Here is a 22,357-nt window from a genome sequence, read left to right on the forward strand (position 1 = left end):
ATTATATAGCTCTTGTCCAGGTTCTGATGGAAATCAAAGAAAACGAGTGAACAATCCCAGCCTTCTCATTGTCTTCAGTGCTACTGCCTCATAGGATGCACTTAAAACAATTGTATTAACAGTTATTGATGTGGCTTCCAATGTTGGTCGGATTGTTTGGAAAAAGAAACTACTTTTACCAAAGTATGTTTCAGGGAATATCAACGTCTGGTATCTGGTTGAAAGAGAAGGGCAGCAAGTCAATTTACTTCCCCCAAGGAGGTCATTAGGAAAGATAAAACAGCTCTTTTCAATTTTCAGTGTAGTATGTTTATTCTCAAGAATGGGGTTATTAAGGTTTGTTTGTATCTGAAGACTTTAAAGAGCTTGTCAAACATGAGTTAATATTGACACTTAAGAACTAAAATCTATTGAAGAATATTATCTTTTCTTGGTTAGAAAAGACAAAGATTTTTTTTTTTTCTTTTTTAAAATCAGAGTTCCAAGACTCATGGTAGCCAATATTGCCAGCATAGTTTCATTAATTCATTAATTTTTTATTAAGTAGTTTCTCACTCAAATCAAATGAGGATTGTGCCCTTAAGGAGTCCAAAGTAAAATAAACAACACAAAAGTTTATGCACACATACACACACACCTGATTAATAATAATAACATAATACTAGCTGTGTTTACTTGTTGCTTACTATGTGTCAAATACACTTTTATGCACTTCACATGCATTAATTTGCATGGCCCTCATAACAACCTAATGAGGTAGATGTTGTCATTACCCCTGATCTCTAGCTGTGTAAAATGAGGGCAATTAAGAAATGCGTCCATGGTCAGGAAGTATCAGAATCACGCTTTAACCTAGGCAGTCAGGCTTCAAAGCCCATATTATTAAACACTATCCTCTCCAGCCTCTCTAATACAATATAGAAAGCACCAAGCATCATTTAAAGTGCAGAGAAATGCCTACAGGGAGAGGGAGACAAGATGTTTCCCAGCTTGGGGGCTCAGGGAACAAGGGAGGATTTGAATATGGCTTTCCTTGAAAAGTAGGGAGCATCTGGGTAAACGGAGATGAGGACAAGGAATCCCAAGAGAAGAAACAAGATCACCAAAAGACACAAAAAGTAGGCTGGCTAGCTGTGCAGTTTAGTAGGAGTTGAGGGTACATGGAGAGGAAAAATAAGAAGTAAGATTGGAAGTTGAGATTGGGGACCAATCCTGGAGGGCCTGGTGAAGGAGTTTGTAGAATATTCTGAAGGCTTTGAGAAGTCATAAAAGCTGTTTGAACAGAGGAGTCAAATATTTTTTCATTCATTTGACAAATATTTATTGAGCATCTATCATGTGCCAAGCACTGTCTTGCGCAATGGGACTATACAAGTGAATAAAGTAGATGAAATCCCTGCCCTCACGGAATTTATAATCTAGTTACAATCTAAGCTATGCTTTAGGAAGTTTAATTTGAAATGGCAATCTGCAGGTTGGATTGGAGCAACGCAGTGGGCAGGAAGGAGTGGAGGAAGGTAAAGGGTAATAAGAACATGAATTGGAGCAGTGGTAAGGGTAAGGGGACTGGAGAGAAAGGAATGGGCGCAAAGGATTAGGGAGGTAAAATCAATAGATCTTGAAAATGAACTAGAAAGTGAGGCAAGTGAGGAGATGTAGGAATGACTATTTAGTTTGAAATCTCTCTGACTGAAAAGATGGTAGTGTGATGAATGGCAGGACAGGAGATAAAGACTTGGTATAAAAGATACGGCCTGGGCCGGCCCCATGGCTTAGCGGTTAAGTGTGCGCACTCCACTGCTGGCGGCCTGGGTTCGGATCCCGGGCACGCACCGACGCACTGCTTCTCCGGCCATGCTGAAGTCGTGTCCCACATACAGCAACTAGAAGGATGTGCAGCTATGACATACAACTATCTACTGGGGCTTTGGGGGAAAAAATAAATAAATAAATAAAATTATAAAAAAAAAAAAATAAAAGATATGGCCTATTTGGGTCATATTGAGTTTATGATGTCTGTGAGACATTTGACCAAGAAATGTCCCACATACAGTAAGAAATGTGGGACTGATACTGGAAAGAGATAAAAATCTGTAAATCATTGGATTAAAGGAGATGGACAATAGATTGTTTTTAGTCTAATACCTAGCACATAACCTACACTTAGTAACTATTGATGACTACTGAATGAAGAGAATGAGATTAACCAAGACAGAAAAGAGAGCCCAGAATAGGTTCTCAGGTCAAGAAAGAGGAAAGAATCAGTAGTTAGACAGTAGGAGAAAATTAGTAGGATACAGCACCCTAGCAAGTCAAAAGGTGAGAAATTTTCCAGAAGACTGTCGTGGGCAACAATAACAAATTATTCACAGATTTCCAGGGCAACAAGGACTTGATAAAAGCATTTGCATTTGGAAGTCATAGTGGTTTCATAGCGAAGTGTTTCAATTGAGAAGAAACTAGACTGAAAAACTTCAAGGAAAATGGATGTTTAGGAAGTAAGAATATTTCCATTAATCACCAAATTGTTATTAGGTGAATGATTTGAAACTTGCTTTTGGTTACCTTGGGCCTTTGCCTGGAATGCTGAGTCAGTTTAGAGTAATGGGTAAAATAGTCGGATTCATTGAAGGTTAGAAGGTGAAACTTAGGTTCAAATAACAACTCCTTTCCATACAGTTGCGTGACCTTAGGAGAAGTTAACCAACCTCTCAAAGCTTCAGTTTTTCCATCTGTAAAAAGGGTAGGATGATAGCACACCATGCAAGCAAAGCACCTAGTACACTGCCTGGCACATAGTAATATTAAAAAAATTGTGAGCTATTATCATCATATATCCTAATAATTAGATAAATACATGGTGTTATTAATCCTAGAAAACCTAATATTTATTTAATAGGCTTTTATTTTGAATTATTTCCCTCCTAATCTGGTGTGATAAAACTCAACTTAGTTGACTTTCAAGGAAGTAGCAAAAGCTAAATTACTTAACCTCTCTAATTTTACTCTCCTCAACTAAAAATAAAAATAATAATAGTACCAATACCAGCTGTTCAGTGAGAATCAAATCAGACAATGAAAGTAAAAGTGCTTTGTCAATTATAAAAAATGACAAAATTAGTTACTATTATTCTCATCATTAATTAATATAACTTTGATCCACTGATTTTAAAGAGTACAATATTAGGTTTATATCTTCGGTTTGACTTTTGTCTAATGGTAATTGATACCATTCATAAGGATCTTTCATTTGAAAAAAGCTTTTTCAAAGCGCTTTTATATTTATTATCTTATAAGATCCTCACAAAAGCTCTGTGAGGAATAAAAGACAATGGTTATTAGGAGCTATCAAAATTGACTTTTCAGTATGCACAGTGTCTTCTTCCCTATGTGGGCCTTTCTTCTGGTTTGTATATACAAAATTACAGAATCCAATAATTGAATTACAAAGTTATTCAATTTAGTGCTTACCTTGTATCATTCCAGATAATAGCTAACTTTAAAGGCAATATCCAGAAAAGTAGGTCCTAAATTTTCAAATACATTCAATTAATATGTTTACATATGAAAGAAACCATAGAAACATGGTCCAGAATGTTATAACCCTTATAATCGACTGACTAAATTCATACGGCATTAAATTGAGGTGATAGTTTGTTTTTTCATCATTGGACAAAAATAAACGGATTCTTATTTTCCATACTTAGTCTTCCTTTTTGGAGAAGAAAATACCAGTCTTGAACATTGTCCTCACTAACTCCTTTTCTAAACTTTTAATTATTATTATTTTTACTATTTCTTTTTGGATTTTCTCTGTGATCTACAGGAATTTCAGAGTCCAAACCTGGAACATAATAAAGTACTGATTAGAGTAAGATGACAAACACGTGGCTCTTGAATCTATTCCTGAGTACTGCAACTGGTAGTACTGTGAATTTGTGTGACGTTTTTATAGCAGCTACATGAGAATAAAAGGGAAAATAAAATTTTCCATGTTTTTTTTTTTTTTTAATTTTATTTATTTTTTTTTCCCCCAAAGGCCCAGTAGATAGTTGTATGTCATAGCTGCACATCCTTCTGGTTGCTGTATGTGGGACGCGGCCTCAGCATGGCCAGAGAAGCGGTGCGGCGGCGTGCGCCCGGGATCCGAACCCAGGCCGCCAGCAGCGCAGCGCGCGCACTTAACCACTAAGCCACGGGCCCGGCCCCCTTCCATGTTTATGTATAAGAAGAAACTAATTGTCCTTACTGGAAAGTTTTTCAAGATCTTGGATACATTACCAAATACTTTTACTTTTTCCACAGTATGAATTTTACACTAAAGCTTTGCTAGCTCTTTGCATTTTTTTCATGGTTAAACCATTAAGAGTGTCTCCATAGCTATGTTCCTTTGAATGACATAGAAGATGGCATCACTTAATACCAATTCTGTCCTACAATAAGTGACATTTTGGTGACCTTTGGTGTATTTCTGAATAGACCACTGAGAAATGCAACTAACAATAATATAGATTTGTATAATATCACGTATTTCTATGGGTTCCACGTTGATGTCCTTCAACTTTATATCTTCAACCCAGATCTTTCTCCAAACTTTAGATCCATATTCACAGCCGCTTCAAAGGAGGTGATATTTTCATCTCTATTACTCAAAACTCTCTATTACTCAAGACACCTCAAAGCTGACCACATTCTTGACTTCTCTTCCTACAACTATTTCTCCTCTTGAATTCTGCAACTCTGTGAAGGCACTTAGTCATGCCAAGTGGTAAGCAACCAGTGAGTCCTCGCTGAACCTCACATTCTCCCCTCATCTCTGCCTCCCATAAAGTACATCACAATGTTGATTTTTACCTCCAAATAGCTCACACATCTGTTTCATTTGTCCAACCTCACCACCTTAATTATCATTTCTTGCTTGAAATATTGCAGAAATAATTTTCTAGTGTTGTTCCTGGACAGGTCTCATATTCTTCGCATTCATTCTCCTTGCAGCTACCAGAGTGATCTTTCAAATACATGTCTGGTTATTCAATTTCCTTCCTTAAAACTATGCTGTGACTTTCCATAGACTACAGATAAAGTCCAAACCCTTAAAGATAGGTGGCAAGAGGGAAGGAAAGACAACTGACACATACTGAGCCCTTTGAGCCCAACACTCTGTCTCTCTGGTGGGCATTTTACATGTATCCTATCATTTAATCCTCACAAAATCCTGTAAAGTATTATACTTACTGTATAGAAGAGTATAATTGAGACTTTGAGGTTAGGCAACAAATGGTAAAATAAGGGGTCTTTCTGCCTACAAGGCCCATACTCTATTTACTGTACCATGCTATTTTTCTACACAAGTTAGCTTCAGCTCACCTTTCCACTCTCATTTCTTGTAACAACCATACCCCAGCCGTAGAGGAGTACCTTCAGATTCTCAAACTACCACACAGTCCAGGACTTTGGACATGCTGTTTCCTTCGCCAAAAAATTCTCTATTTAATTCTGTATACTTAGCTAACTCCTAACACATTCTTCTAACTTTCTCTGAACAGAGGTTCTCAACCTTGGCTGAACATGAGAATCATGGACAAGACATGCTGCAATCAATCCAATTTGAATCTCTGGGGGTGGAACCTAGGGATCAGCATTTTTTTTTTGTTTGTTAGGAAGATCAGCCCTGAGCTAACATCTGCCAATCCTCCTCTTTTTTTGCTGAGGAAGACTGGCCCTGGGCTAACATCTGTGCCCATCTTCCTCCACTTTATATGGGACGCCGCCACAGCATGGCTTGACAAGCAGTGTGTCGGCGCGCGCCCGGGATCCAAACCGGCGAACCCCAGGCCGCCACAGCAGAGCGTGCGCACTTAACCACTTGTGCCACTGGGCCGGCCCCTGGGGATCAGCATTTTTTAAAGCTCCTCCAATGTATAAGCAAGACCAGAAAACACTGTCCTAGGTGAGTTTCCTGGCCTATCTGGAAGGCTTAGCTTAATCATCATCTGTTTTTACTAGACCCTGTCTAGCCCCTTACTATAATACTCATCACACTACTATAATTTTGTCTTAGCATACCTATCTTAACCTCTGGAACATGAACATCCCAAAGGCAGATATCATATTCCAATACAGAGGCTTTTAAATATATGTTACATAGTGATCCAATATGTACATACACACACATACTCTCTCTCTGTCTCCGTCTCTCTTACACATATGTACATACAAGCAACTGAAACCAAAGTTTCACAAAATAATACTGACCCTTACTTAAGAGTGATGGACTCTGTTCTTTTCAATAAATTTCATTCTTTTCTCTTTAAAAAATGTGATATGAAGTGAAATAAGTTAGACAGAGAAAGACAAATCCTATACGATTTCTCTTGCATGTGAATTCTCAAAAAGAAAACAAGCTCATAGATATAGAGAGCAGATTGGTGGTTACAAGAGGCGGGAGGCGGAGGGTGAGAGAAATGGGTGAACTGTTTTTTTTTTTTTAGTTTAAACAAATTGAATAAAAATTTTAAAAAATAAATGAAAAATGTGGATTGATATCCATTAAATTGATTATACAACCTAGTACTCTGTCTGAACTGCATTTGAAAAGCATCTCTCTAATCATGTTTATATTGCTAGTCCCAGCATCATAGTAGGTACTTAACAGGGGTTGAATAAAGATTTGATGAATTAATCAAAGTTCTTAGGGAAATAATATATATAAAAAAATGTACATATCCAAAACAGTAGGCAGTCATCACCAGGCAAAAGAAAAATACCAAGATTAACTTTCACATTCTTTAGACACCAAAGTAGAAAGATTAAAAAACACATATAAAATTCAATTCAAATTATAGCAACAGAAAGGAATACAAAGAGTTTCCTTTTCTTAGAATTAGAGATCCTCAGATTACCTCTCTATTCTCAGATGTCCCAAGAAATATGACAATCCAATTTATTCAGAATACTAATTGTGTTACTAAGATTGCATTCTTCCTTCTTTTGGAATTAACCAATCGGCCAAGATTTTTGTGAGAAACATTGAAGAAGCTACCTCCCCAGTTTCAATAATGTATTAGAAATCTAAGATGTCTTAATTTACAGGTGTACTCCGATGTGCAATTCAAAATTTATCAAACTTGTCTCTCTGAAAATGTTTTGTTTAATAGAAGAGAATTTTTATAATGGGGGAGTTGGGAGGAGACACGGGTAAAACCAAAGAAATTAGAGAAGGGAGTGAGTTGAGAGATATAGCCTGAGACATGACTCAGATCACAGATGAAGAAATCTCAAATATTAATTGCTTCATAGTTTCTCTTGGTGAGAAAAAGATCCTAATTACGCCACCTTTATGACCATCTCTCTCCACCACATACCCACACCCACACACCTTCTTTACAAGCTGGTATTAAAATTCTCTCTTAGGGGTGCATAGAGAACCAGTTAAGATTGGCGAAATTCTTGTGAAATAGTAGCAAAGATGCAGAGTCTTCCCATTTTCAGTTAGTTTTATGTTCGAACTTGGAATCGTGGATATATTTACCAATTCTCTGAGGCCCAAAGCAGAAATGTTTCGGACACGGGAAGAATCTGATTCAGTTATGAATATAGTTCTTCATTTTAAGGATAAATTTGCAATTTAAAAATTCTCAAATTGTCACCTCTCAGTGCTCTATATGGTATTCTATAAAAATATATTGGCTTTAAGATTCCAGTTAGACTGTCAGAAATAACACTATCTATAAGACAAATCTCCTCATCCTGAAGTACAAGGACAACTATAATGTCCTTGCTTTTAGTAAGGAAAGTAAATAACATTTTTTTTCCTAATATAAGAAGGAAATTTTAATGCTTTTCACAGTGGAATTAATCAGGTTATTCATAATACATGTATGCTCATAGAACCCATGAATTGTGATTATAGCTGGGAGAATTAAATATCCTATGAAGTAGATGATAAACAGCAGTGATAGTCAGGCAGTCTAGCAAGAGCTGGAGTCCCCATATATAGAACAACTCCTTGACAGTCACAGAGCAAAACATATTTTGTGAAGGTTTTCACCCTCTGTCTCCATTCAGTAGCATTTGTATAAAGTAAAACATACTGCTTTTGGGTGGACAGATATATAGGAATCTGTTGAGAGAGCTGTTGCCCTGGGTAGGCATTTGGAGTTTCCTTTTTTAATATGTAAGAACTATTCTTGCTCTACAGCATGAATCAAACAATGAATATAATGCTACCAGCTTTCTCAAATGAAGTGAAAAGACATATCGTTATACTTTTTCCCTTCACACGTATTACAGAAAATTCCTTTTGTTCAAAATAAAAAATTCATCTTCAGAGGGGAAAAAAGCAAACATTTCCATTTAGCTGAAATACTGAAATTGCATGTAATCTCCTAAGGTATGTAGTCGTATTTACTCTCAAGCTTGGCTTTTCCATTTGTTGCTTTTAAACCCCAGTATTTTGATTCACTTCTATCACTTGAAATGTGCCATTAACAATAATCAATAGTTTCAGTAGTTCAGAGTTTTTTCCATGACATCTCCAAATCTTTCATCAAAAGACCATTATTCAGCCATCTAACTGAAAATCAGAGCTGGTTATAAATGTCATTCCTATCCATAAAATGCAGTTTCAACCTCAGGCAACTGGAATTTATAGAAAACACAATATTAATTGATAGGGAAGGAGAAAATTGTCTCTGTTTTAAAATAATGTTGGAATCTTAGTCCTACTGCAGTTAAGGAGAAAATATGTCTAAGGTTTTCAGGAACTATAAGGGAGTTTTATATAGCTTTTAAAGAATAAATACATTTTTATGAGTAATATAGCATAAGCTAAGAAAGTTTCCTCAGTATAATTTCCAATTGTTTTTGAAAGAAAGATTAGAAATCTGAACACAAAATGTAGTTTATTCTCCATTCTTCCATAATAAATATGGTTAGGAAACATGGCAATTTTTTTCCCTAGTGATCCGGAATCTTGCAGTTTCTCAGGATTAGGAATTTATGCATGAATTTTCATTGTATAGTACTATAGATAGATATAAATATAAAATGTATAGGAGATAGATGGATGTATCTTTCCCTCACCCAGATTTATTCACTAATTTAAGAGATGTTTTATTAAATTCCTATTACAAAATTATTTTGAATCATTGGATTGTTCTTTATTTTCAAAGTAATATGCTAAAAATTCCACTTAAAGTTTTTATCTGCCACAGCTGATGAGAATATGTGAATCATATATTTATTAAAATTCTAGGGTTGCTTTATGGATATTTGCAAGGAGAAATAAAATTTTATTTATGAAATATCATAAGTCAAATAAGTTACAGCAGAACATTTCTAATGTGGGAGATCAAGATTTGGCCACTCTGAAATATATCTCTTTACCTTGATCATTTTCTCTGACGGACATTTGACCTCCCCTACTACCTGCCTGAAGAATTTGACATAGTAACTCCTTCCTGGAACAGATCTTCTATCTGATGGCTGTAATATAATGTAAAATAGATGTTACAATAGAAAAGGCACCAACAAGCCCATCTTATCTGGAGTTCTGTCTCAGGCCACATTCTCTGGATGGCCCTTCGAGGAGTTGCCAGACAAACATTTACATTTATAAGGGAAATCTCCATTTGTAAAGGTATCTCCCTCTTTGTTTTGGGAAGAGGGCGGATGACCTCATTTCTAGAAACTTATCAATGTGGAAGGTGAGGCCTTAAATCTGCATAATAACCTTGTTTACTGTGCTTTAGTGGTAATCTCCTGTAACTGACTCCCCCTACCCCCAACATCCTCCTTTGTCATTGGCTGAACATGGTATTTAAGACGAGAATTTCTGCTATTGTGTTGAGAAACGCAGTGTCCCTGCTTTCTCCCACGTATACATGTTATTAAACTTGGTATTATTTTCTCCTGCTAACCTGTCTTGTTAATTATTTGGCCAGCCATAAGAACCTTAAGGGAAAGGGCAGAGGGGGATTCACCCTCTTCCCCCTCACTAACCATTCATCTAAGAGTGACCAAAAAATCTAACTTTGCATTGCATTTACATTCTCAAGCCATGGGAGATATCTGCAAAGATAAAGTCAGGTATTGTTCTACACAAACTACCTCCCAATGATCAAAGGAACTCAATGCACATTGTGGAGGAGCAAGTGGGATCAGGAGAATGACAAAGCAAGAATGAGGAATTCATCATGCTGTAGATTGCCGCTGTCATCTACTCTATGCATAACAGAAGCAAAGTAGATCAAATATCATATCAGAGCAGAAAAACAGGAAGAAAGGGAGAACAATGAGGAAGGGAGGAGAAGAAACTTTGTTTATTATGATTTGATTTTGGAATTATTTTTCAGCCTAAGATATACTATCACTTTTTTTCATCACAATTTAAAAATATGAAAGAATGAAGTTAGTCCAAAAAATTGATCACATTATTCTAACACTCCCAGTTTTATTTGAGATACTAGAAAAGTTTTTATATCAAGTCAGAAAACTCAACTACACTTAAGACAACCCTAGTAGTTCAGGAAAATTATATCAGATACTGAGAATAAATTTAAGAAGCCTCCTTGAACTGCAGAATACGATTCTCACCAAGACTTCATTTAAACAAAACTACCCTCAACTTTTGTTTTCACTGTTTATGCACATGAAACTTTACAGCAATAATTTTTGTTTCTAGGAAAAACAATTGTCTGAAAATTGTATGATCATTAACTATGACAAGTTTAGCCATCTCATTTCTATTTTCACAGATCATGTTAGGAAGAAAGCTACGAAATGCCAGATTAACACTTCAAAACGTATTGGAAAGTAATGAAGGGAAACTGATTCAGTTAGCAACGCTAAATAAAACAGACAATTCATACAGATGCTTTCCCTGTAAAATATTAAATAAACACTCAAAAATGGCAACTTTTTCAATTTAATAAACCAATTCCTAATTTATTTCTCTGAGCACAGTTTCTTGTTGACCAAAGCTCTGGTTTTATGTGCAAGCTTTTCCCGGTCAAAAACACGCTCTGTTTAGAAGATGGGGGTGTTAAATGAAATAATAAATGACTTTTTCCTTCTCCCTCTGCCTCTCTTCTTCTTGCCCAGATGCTTAATATATCAGGCCATATAAAACTATTTTATTTTGTGCTCAGTTTATCAATTACAAGGATAGATGCTGAGCATCGTTCCTTTGGATTCACAAGAGTGCTCAAGTAGAAACGCTTGACTTACTTGCCATTGTTTCATCAGCTCTCTTACTCCCTTGGAGTCTTCTAGGAGCCTTTCCTTATGGGTGGCATCCTGCAGGACGTTGGCAGTTGTTTCAGCTTCTGTAAGCCAGGCAAGAAACTTCTCCAGGTCCAGGGGGAACTGTTGCAGTAATCTATGAGTTTCTTCCAAAGCAGCCTCTCGCTCGCTCACTCTGCAAAGGAACAAATGTCCAGATGCAATTCTCCTCAAATATCAGAATGGCGCACCCAGTGAACCCCATGAAAAGAGCAAGGATAAAGGGTCTAAATTATAATATACCAACAAAGGGGTGACGCGCATGTGTGTGTGTATACAGTGTGTATATATTGGACTTTTGGACTTTTGAAAGTTCACATGTGAACTTTCAAAAAATATATATAATTTTTTTTTGTGTGTGTGAGGGAGATCAGCCCTGAGCTAACATCCGTGCTAATCCTCCTCTGATTTTTTGCTGAGGAAGACCGGCTCTGAGCTAACATCTATTGCCAATCCTCCTCCTTTTTTTCCCCAAAGCCCCCCCGTAGATAGTTGGACGTCATAGTTGCACGTCCTTCTAGTTGCTGTATGTGGGACGTCCTTCTAGTTGCTGTATGTGGGACGCGGCCTCAGCATGGCCAGAGAAATGGTACGTCGGTGCGCGCCCGGGATCAGAACCCGGGCTGCCAGTAGCAGAGCGCACGCACTCAACCACTAAGCCACGGGGCCGGCCCACAAAAATATATTTTTTTAACTTTCTAGTTTTTACTGGTCAGTTTTGAAAGCTCATTTTAATATGCTGCAAAAGTTTAAGCTAATCTTTATAGGTAAAACCCTAAAATCCCTACACCATGCTTATCTTTGATGTTACCTGAGGCAGGAAACCAGCCTTAGGCAAGAAAAGTCAAGAAAATGCAAACCTAGAATAGAAAGTTGAACCCTGGAGGAAAAAAGAGAAAGGGATGGAGGGCAGAGGAGAACAAAAAGACTACAAGTAGAAAAATAATATATTTCACAGAAAACATTGTACATTGTACATATCATTTTGCATAACACTAACTATGGTGTTCTATTAGTTCTAACTATTGTGTTAGCTTTAAATTTCATTACCTGATGGTCATACAACTGAGAATATTTCCCAAAAGAAAAATTTTATGTGCAATGGAAAATATAGAGCCCAAAAACCAGAGAGATCTGAGTTCAGATCCTAATATTGGCTACCAGCTGTGTAATATGGCAAGTTACTTAACCTCTCTGATTTCTCAGTTTCTCATCTGCAATACATATTGCTGTGATGAGAATGCAAATCCAATAATGTGTGCAAAGTTGAGTGCCTCACACATTGTATACTTACACATTATAGTTACTCAAAAATGTTAGTTCCCTCTGCCCACATCCCGTTCTCATTTCTCTAATCTTTTAGAAGGGGTGAACCAAATTCCCTAATGACACAAAAATCTAAAAAAAGATTATTCATATTTTCGGACAATATATATAATGCATGTATTGTGGATACAGACACAGGCCCTCAGCAAACATCCACATCATAATAGCTTGGGAGGAAAAATTGCCTTAGGCAGTAACAGTCCCATCTAAAAAGATTCAGGTAAATTTTGTCTGCAATGAGGAAATTAGTACTCTATTTAAATGCCGTTATTTGTCTTCTATTACTACACAAACACTTTCTGGGATTAAACATATGCTAAAAATGGATTTTAAAGAATTGAACACTCGCATATGATACACACTGCTTGTTAAGATGTGACTGTCAATAATTATGCAAAACTGCAATTTATTTCAGCAGCAACTTTATCATGGGATGTGCAAACCAGGCAATAACCAACTCCTGCCGAGCCAGCGGCAGCAAGGCCCCCGGAAGAGCTGTTGATTCATCATGGGTGAGGTTTTTGCTGAGCATACAGTCTTCCACAGTGCAGTTTCGGCGCTCATACTGGATAAAAATCTTCTGTCTGCATTAACTGGTGGAGGGTAGAATAGGTTTATGAGGATGCAGCTATTGGAAAAAAGGAAGCATTGCACTAAGCTATTTATCAACTCCTAAAGAAACTTGAATACTGCACAGCTGAAAGGTAGCTTGGTGTTCTGGTTGGGCAAATCAGTTAAACTTCTTGTAGTTCAAGGGCTAACCTGGACTGCCGGGTCCCTGCTTATCTAGTTTTCAGGCCAACTATCAATGCAAGGAGAAATAGCAAAATCATTATTTATTTATCTTTTAATCTAGTATGATTTAAAAATTCAGAACCATTGCAGTACCACTGAAAGTCTTAATGTTACAATCTGGCATGAAACGTCCAGGTCGAGGCACGTGTAACTGCCGACATCTGACCGTTTCTGACCCACAAAAGCGGCAATTTTATCCAGTTCAAGCTAATATTTCGAGGTTGGCTTGTGCATTAGAAATTGCTAAGACTTACTCTATCTCCATCTCAAAATTTCAGATAGAAATAAGCTGTCACATTCCAGAAGACAAATGCAGGGTTAGACATTGACATATTTTCTAACAGACTCCAATTCCACACAAAATAAAAGGACAACATGAAACTCTCTCACAGCAGAGTGAAGCTTCGAGAATTAGATCCTGTACATTTTATTAACAGCTTCATCTCCATGATCAGCTGTACTTGATGCATCTTAGCTCCTCTATCCTTAAAGCAGAAACACCACTTACCCTCTGCTTCCGGAGGAAGTAACTAGTAAATGACTTTCCAAGAGATATTTGTAAAATGCGATGACCATAAGTCAGATGAAAGGGTTCTACGGAGACAATGAGATTTCCAGCCAAATCCTACCAGTGAGTTTGCTGCTTTGTAAACTAGGCCCTTAGGGAAGAACGGTAACTCTTCCAGGACAGTAAGGCACCATTTTCCTAAATGATACCCTCGTGGTCAGAAATATTGACAACATCAGGCTGAATATTTTCTAATTTGGAAAATACATTAAAAAAAAATTCAATGGCAGCAACAGCAGAAAATCTCTTCAAATGAGCTCCTTTACAGGCCTCTGATCAGAGGGGAGATTGTTGTTTCCTGCTCGTGTGGGAGTTTTAAGGCTAAATCCTTTCTCCTGAGATCAATCTACGTACAGTGAATTCCTAAATTTTAATTATGCCAAGTCGAGATTAGAAATGAGTCAAGGGTACTTGCATGCCACATTTGTGCATTCAAAATAGCTCTGAATGTATCTCACACTTTTTCATTTTCCATAACCATATGGCTTTATATGGCTTATATGATAAATGAGAAATAATGAGAGTCATAAAGAAATAAAAACAAATTGGCTTAGAACCAAACTAAAGACCTTGAACATGGATTATTTTTTTAAATTCCTCTGCCCAGGTTATCAAATTATAGACTCTGGAGAAAATTTGGCTGAATTTGACAAGTAACAATGACCAGATACCAGAAATAGTAATAATGCTTTACAAATATAATCTACTATACTGGTTAAGTACTTTTTTATATGACGAATTTTTTTAACTACCTACTCCAGCTTTATAAGGTACAAAAATAGCGAGAATTTGATGGCGTCGGGAATGGTATGGTGACTTCAAAAGGTTTTCTTTCTACTCATAACAGCACCATATACCATTTTCAGTATGTAAATATGGGCAGTGTGGTACAGTGGTTCTCAAAGGATGGCCCACGGACCAACAGCATCAGCAACATCTGAGAACTTATTAGAAATGCAATTTCTCAAGTCCTACCCTAGACATACTAAATCAGAAACTCTGTGTGTAGAGTCCAGCAAGCTGTTTTAATAAGCCTTTCAGGTGATTCTGATACATGCTAAAGTTTGATTATCGCTGCTGCTGGAGATCAAACTTTGAGAACTACTGGTGCAGTGGCTGCTATGCTGTGCTGCCCAGACCCCTCTTCAGGACTGAAATATGTTTTGCCCTAGCTTCCGGGAAAGCTGCTGGAGGCAGGCTGCATCCAATGACTGGTTAATGTGTGGCTATATTATTTATATATAATAAAATATAAATATAAACATAAATATATATATAGGCCTGGCCCCCTTGCCCCAACTCAAGACAAGAGGGGATTGTGGGGGAGAGGAGGGGAGGAAACAAGAGGAAGGTTGATTGATGTTGGTTGCAACTGCATTGAAGCCCAGCTTCTTCTGCCCTATCCTGATTCCTTCCCTTTCCTCCCATCACAGGTGGTAATCCTGAGAGCACTCTCCAACAAAATTCCTGCACCTTAATCGCTTTCTCAGAATCTGCCTTCTGAGGAACCTGACCCGCTGAACTGTCACACTAAATAAGGATTTAAAAAATACACTCGCTTAAGAAATGTATGTGGAGAAATATACAACTGCTTGCACAGATTGTGGTCTCAAAAGGGAACAGGATAGAGGATTCACACACTCAGCAATTGAGCCTGAAGAGCTACTGCACCTTTGGTTGCCCTTTAAGATCTATAGATAATGCAGGGTTGCATTATCACCAGTTAGAAGCAAGAATCTACTGAAGGGGCAACGTGCTGGAGCTATAAAGCTTAGTACAACCCTCTGCCTCCCCAAGAAGGTGCTCATCCAGAGACGACTCTGCATAAAGGGGAAGAATCACAGAAGGCATGTTTCAACATCTCCATTTTCTTTTTAAGAATTGATTATCAGTGAGGCAATCAGATAAGTAATACTCAGATCTGTCACTAAACACACACACACACACACATCGTGGTATCTCTGAATAAACCTCTAAGACTCCAGGTTTTCTATTAAGTTGAATATCACCAATTTCTTATGGGTCAACCTAACACATAAAAAGCAAAAGAGAAAAGGGAAGCTTACTACTTTCCAAGGTAAGGCTGAAGAGCTTAATTAACGTATAGACAATATTCCACTATTATATACATGGATGGACACTACTTTATTAGTGTATTGCAGGATTTATATATATATAATTAAACAGAAATAAACACATTGAATATTTTTAGGGAAAAAAGGCTCAGTCTGATAGAGAAGGCTATTTTTTTTGTGTGTGTGTGAGGAAGATCAGCCCTGAACTAACATCCATGCTAATCCTCCTCTTTTTGCTGAGGAAGACCGGCCCTGAGCTAACATCTATTGCCAATCTTCCTCCTTTTTTTTCCCCCAAAGCCCCAGTAGACAGCTGTATGTCATAGTTGCACATCCTTCTAGTCGCTGTATGTGGGACGTGGCCTCAGCATGGCCGGAGAAGTGGTGCGTCGGTGCGCGCCCGGGATCCTAACCTGGGCCGCCAGTAGCGGAGCACGTGCACTTAACCGCTAAGGCACCGGGCCGGCCCTAGAAGGCTATTTTGCCCAGGTGTTTCTGCAAGTGTGACAAATTGGGGAAATTCTCAGCATTCAGTCTTCCGCTAAATAACACTTCCATCTGTGCCCTGTTATTGTCATGGAGTAACCAAATAAAATACTCTCCATCTTTCCTTCCTAGTTTATTTGCATTTTAACCACTATCATTTCCTATGGCGTTTTTATGGGAAGGATTACAGGATGACAATTTTTCTCCTTTTTTGTTTGTTAGATATAGGTCAAAGAGAATGTGCACCTTGGCAGCACCTGCCTGGACTTAGGACCAAACAGTTTCTAGCAACATCAAACACTAAAATTCTCTGTAACCCTAACAGTCTCTACTAGTTTGCTAGTAAATAAATTACATTTTGATTTTTTCTTTTAAAGTTTATATTGTATTTTCAAGGGGCAGCTAGAATTTTATTGCCTATGGCTATACAGCAGTTTGTAGAAAGGATTCCTTTTAATCTCTAGCAATTCTATTAGTAATTTGCACTAATGAGAAGCATGACTCGAAGCAAAATCCTTCGATAATGCTTGGTGTAGCATCCCATTAGTTCCCTTTCTAGCAACAACTCTAAGACTGTGGCTTTATCCATCTTTGGGCAACATCTACCTAGAAATATGACTACAGAAGGGTTGTGGCAATGAGGGGATGTTTGTCTTTTCTCTTCTGTTATCAAACTGTAAAGTGAGAAATGTACTTGGGCCTTTTAATTTAACTATTGACACAGGGTGACAGATGAAGGCTCTGAGGTGCAGCACAGAAAATAAAAATTTAAAGCTAACACCCGTATAGCTCTTTAAATGTTTTAAAACATATTCAGACATTCTCTCATCTTTTCACAAAGTATTCTCAATTTTTTCTACCTATAGTCTGTTTCTGTTTTTCTTTGTATGCTTTCAGTTAGATATTTCATTCCCTCTGAGTGGCTTTAAACTCTACACAGATTATCTTTAAATTTGAACCTCATTCTTATTTCCACATGCCTACCAAAATCTCCTTCATTAAGTCATCCATGCATCTATTCTATATGTATTATGTGCCAGGATTTATGCTTGGTGATGGTGACACAAAAGTCAGTGAGACATGGACATGGGCTTTGGCATTTAACATATTCAAGTCTGGTGGAGGAGACAGATAGGTAAACATTTAAGTACAGTTACAATGTGATTAGGGCTATAATGTATTTGGATTCCCTACCAGTAGCTCAAATGGAAGGTACATCACACTGTATTCATGAGCTTCTATCTCAATTTGCCTAATAAGTGATAAATCTATCTCTAAACATATTTTTTTGCCTTTTCCTATCAAAGGAAGTAGGGATCATCTAGCTGGTCTTTATCTCAAAATACAGTGATGGATGTTCAATAAAAGTTTGCCTAGTTGAATTGATTTTCATAAAAATAAGAAACCTTTTAAATATATGGTACAAGTTATCACGGGTTTCATTTTGCTGTTGGCAAGATTGATTCCGAGAGAACCGTAATGACTTTCCCAAGGTTCCATACAAGTAAGTGGCAGAATTGGGATTACAGCCCAAGTCTTGCGTCCTAGAAAGGAAGTTTTTATAACTCTGAAAATAGTACTGCTGTCCACTCCTCTCCAATATATTCATCGTAGTAAAAGAAAGAAAAATACAGGGAAGCTTATGCCACTGAAGCCTGGCCTTCATTTTGGAGCACAAATTTAACTATTTGTTACTTTACCATAAGCAGGGTCCCTGAAACACATAAAAACCTACACAGATGGGAACACAGATGTGCAGAGATATTCTCCCACCTTTACTATAGCGGAAAGATCTAGTCGGTCTTTGCTTCAAAACAAAAAAATCCATTTTCAACGCAAATTTGCTGGTTTGCTGTTCATCGACGTATGAATTAAGGAGGTTTTCATCCCCTCTCTCCTGAGGTCTAGTACTAAATTACTCAAACTCTCCAGAGTTAATTGGAAACCATGACTTAAATGTTCCCAAAGTATTGCTGATTAGTTCTCAGAAAACTCATTCCCATCTTTCATCACCCCAGACAACATAGGATGACTTTCTAACATGTGCAGAAGCAACACACTTGTGCAAAAAACAGATTAGTCCTCTAAAGATAAACCACAGCTTTGAAGCTATCTGTTTAAACTTCCTTCAATGATACAGACATTTTAGTAAAAAAAAAAAAATTACGCAGACTTTACCTTTAGATAGTAAGAGAGTATAGGCATTATCAGCCATGTAAAGAATTTTAAAATACACATTCCATCTCTTTCATTTTTTTTTACTCTATGAATATTTTCAAAATTGAGATTTGCACATATATCTTTAGGGAAACAACTATATATACTTTTCCTAAAACCACTGGGATATTTCTGAAAAGAAAATATTAGGAGACCAGTAAAAAATGTACTTTCTACTATTACTTTGCAGTACTCATTTCATTTGATTTGTGTTTCTGTCATATACCACTGAGAAAAATTAGTTGATAAAAGAAATGTACAAAATATTATGAACAGGTGAAGTATTCAAGATATATGTGTTTTCCTATTTTGGATTGTTAACAAAGAGATTAACATTGTCTTTTTTTTTCTTTTTTTGTGAGGAAGATCGGCCCTGAGCTAACATCTGCCAATCCTCCTCTTTTTGCTGAGGAAGACTGGCCCTGGGCTAACATCCGTGCCCATCTTCCTCTACTTTATATGGGACGCCGCCACAGCATGGCTTGCCAAGCAGTGCGTCGGTGTGCGCCCGGGATCTGAACCAGCACACCCCAGGCCACCGCAGCAGAGTGCACGCACTTAACTGCTCGGGCCACCCGGCTGGCCCGGAGATTAACATTCTTTAATCTAAGATCTATATTTTTTATTTTTCTACTGATATAATACCTAAAGGTACTATTTGAGGAAATTTAAAAACAATGTTGGGAGTAATTGACTACATTTGGTTTGGTTCATACATAGAGACTCAAAATATTATTTTGGATATTTACACAACTGTAAAAGATCTTTAGAAAAAATACAGTTATACTACCTTCTAGATAAATACAAACTTAGAATAGTGTTGGGCTTATAGTTGGACAGAATTTCTACTCTAAATAAATTCTCAATGATTCGTGTAATGGGAGTCCTTAAGTTGGTTTTTGTCACTTGTAGTGTGTAATCTCTTTAAAAGATACATTTCCTAATGTTGATAAGCTAGATTGAGGAGCTTTCTTCTCTTCCAAAAGGATATATGAAAATTAGTATAGAAACCAATTAAAAAGACGAGCCTAGGATCATCTCTTGAAAGTCTCATAAGACTGCAGTCAAACAGATATGCATTCCCATCCTCAATAACTCAGAGAAAAACAGAACAGTAGATTGTTAGATGTTGATACATAATATTCAGAAGACAGAAAGGCAGGTTGGTTCAATTTTCTAAGATCAAAAGGCAAACGTATAGCAGATTCCCCTTAGAAGGACAGAAGTGGCTAAAAACATATCATCAACAGATGATGTGAACTTACAGTAGAAGACTATCAATGGAATTTGGAAATATGAATTATTTCATAATTCCTGACATGAACTTCAAGTTATAGGTCTCTAAATATGTGTGACTTTTATTACCCAGCTCCTCAGTCAGCACTCTCTCGTGGCTAATACACTTTTGAGAGTTCGTTAAATTCAACATTTATTGTTACAGTACTTTGCACTAAAACAATGCTCTTTGGTTTTCAAGCTCTTCCACATATATCTTTTCTCCTTTGATACTTTAAATAACTTGATTAGGTTAATGGGGAAGGTTGTTATTATCATCAACATTTTATAGATGAGAAACCCGACTTTCAGAGAGGCTGGGTGAGTTTCCAAAATAAGTGGCAAAACTTGAAACACCAAATCTAGTCCACTCTGAGACATTACCTCTCAAGGTGGACTTGCCAATCTCCCTGTGACGTAAATGTAATAGATATTAATATATTACCCTTCTCAAAAGCTCTCTGTTTTCTGTGATTATTATATGAATTAGGATAGGGTGTGTATTTGTGTGAAGACAAAAATTATTATTCCTTTGCTTATTATCTTCAGCTACCATCTAAGAGACCTATTAGGATGAATACTGTACTTTGGACTTGAGGTAGGCTTGAGGATTTTATTCAAAAAGAGGGCATTACAGGCAGTAATAAAATATTTTTTTCTTATGAAATAATAGGACATTATAGTACATATGATTGTGGCATTCTCATACTGGTAACTTAAATGTTTGCTAATAATACAGAGATTATCTGCAAGTCTATATCTTTTGAGAAATGTTTTACATCCAAAAATATATAACAAGAAAATCAAACACTTCAGATGTTTCTTTCCTAGAAATTTTACAGTAAAATAAATACATTTGTATAAGACTGACTGAGAAATGAATTAATCTTTCAAAATGATTAAGTCATGGTAGATTCTAAAAGAATTGCCCTTTTAATTTTGAAGCTCTTTTATTTGGCTCAGATATGGTTTACAAGACTTGTAAATCAGATATGATTTATAAGATTTGTAGAATTACAAATAGCTTGAGCTAATTAAAACTGATGATCAAAATAAAGATTTAAAGTTTCTTGCTCTCTTACTTTTAATTATTAGGGGGAGAAACTGCATTTAAAAGAACTAGATACTTTGAGATGCATTGATGGCCTTTTAGAAGATTAATTCAAATTTGTGAAGAATAGTCATAAATTAAGGATTTTTCAATTAAAACTACAACACTAAAGAAATGAATCTGAGGGCTACACATGCTTTCAAGAATCCTCTTACTTATGAATGTACCACTTACAGCAAGTCCCTATATTTTTCTTCTTCTTCTTCATCATCATCATCATCATCCATCATCATCAACTTATTGTAAATTCCTTGAGGGCAAGGATTCATACTACAGTTCCTGGTATTTAATAGACACTCAATAAATTCAATTAAAATCAATAAACCTGCTATGAACCAGGCACAGTTTCTAAAAATGAGAAGGTCACAGTCCCTTCTTCTTAAAAAACTTACAAATCAAAATTATTTCTTGATGTGAATTTATTAAATAATAATTTATATTTGTAAAGAATTTTAAAGTTTATACACTGCTTTCACATACATTATTTTAGTTGAACCTCACAATAATTTGTAGCTATTATCTTTGTTAGAGAAAATTGATTATACAATAGACTATTATTCAGCTATAACTAAGATGTTTAAAAAATGAGAATGAGCAATTCTGTGACCAAAATTGTGTTTTGCTTTGTAGAAATGTAGACATTAAATCTATGGAGCTTGTATCTTTCATCAAGTTGTAGTAGCAGTGAAAGTGAAATGGTGGACTACTTCACTGGGTAACACGTTGCACCTAATCGTCAGTGGCTGAATTTCTGCTACTCTTACGTGAAAACAACGTATTTTCTTTTGAATTTTTAAAATGCACTCCTGCGATGTTAATTCAATGTATTTTTTAGGTGCACTGCAAAAAGAGAGGGCACAACAAACAACAACTTCTGTCAAAATCAATCCATTACCTTGGCAAAATTTTCTGATTGCCTGTAAGTTTGATCCTGGTCCAGAGAGATCGTGTACTGAGGGGGCCTTAAAAGTCATCTGTTCAGGCACCCATTTCGCTCCATCACGCAACACACTTCTACCCTCCCTGTTTTGTATCACCCATAACTTTGAATAGGCATCCTCTCTGTACTCCACTTACGTTCTGTCAAAAACATCCAGTGTGTTAGGGATGAGAACAGAACCTTGTGGCATAGCACAAGAGATCTTCCTTCAGCACTTAACACTGATCTATTAACCGACATCCTTTGTGTAAAAGCATGAAATGGTTTCTAAACTATCCAAT

The 22,357-nt window shown here is 36.7% G+C and overlaps 1 protein-coding gene across 3 annotated transcripts in view; it reads right to left on the reverse strand.

Annotated features, from left to right (window-relative positions):
• The window catches only part of DMD (dystrophin), a 743,617-nt gene that overhangs the window by 466,883 nt on the left and 254,377 nt on the right, over positions 1–22,357 (reverse strand). For all 3 annotated transcript variants that reach the window (XM_058535613.1, XM_058535611.1, XM_058535612.1), the window contains exon 10: positions 11,230–11,419. In XM_058535613.1, the coding sequence (XP_058391596.1) occupies positions 11,230–11,419 (190 nt within the window). The remainder of the gene's footprint in view (positions 1–11,229; positions 11,420–22,357) is intronic.

Source organism: Diceros bicornis, chromosome X, assembly GCF_020826845.1.
Source record: "Diceros bicornis minor isolate mBicDic1 chromosome X, mDicBic1.mat.cur, whole genome shotgun sequence".
NCBI classification, from domain to species: Eukaryota; Metazoa; Chordata; class Mammalia; order Perissodactyla; family Rhinocerotidae; genus Diceros; species Diceros bicornis.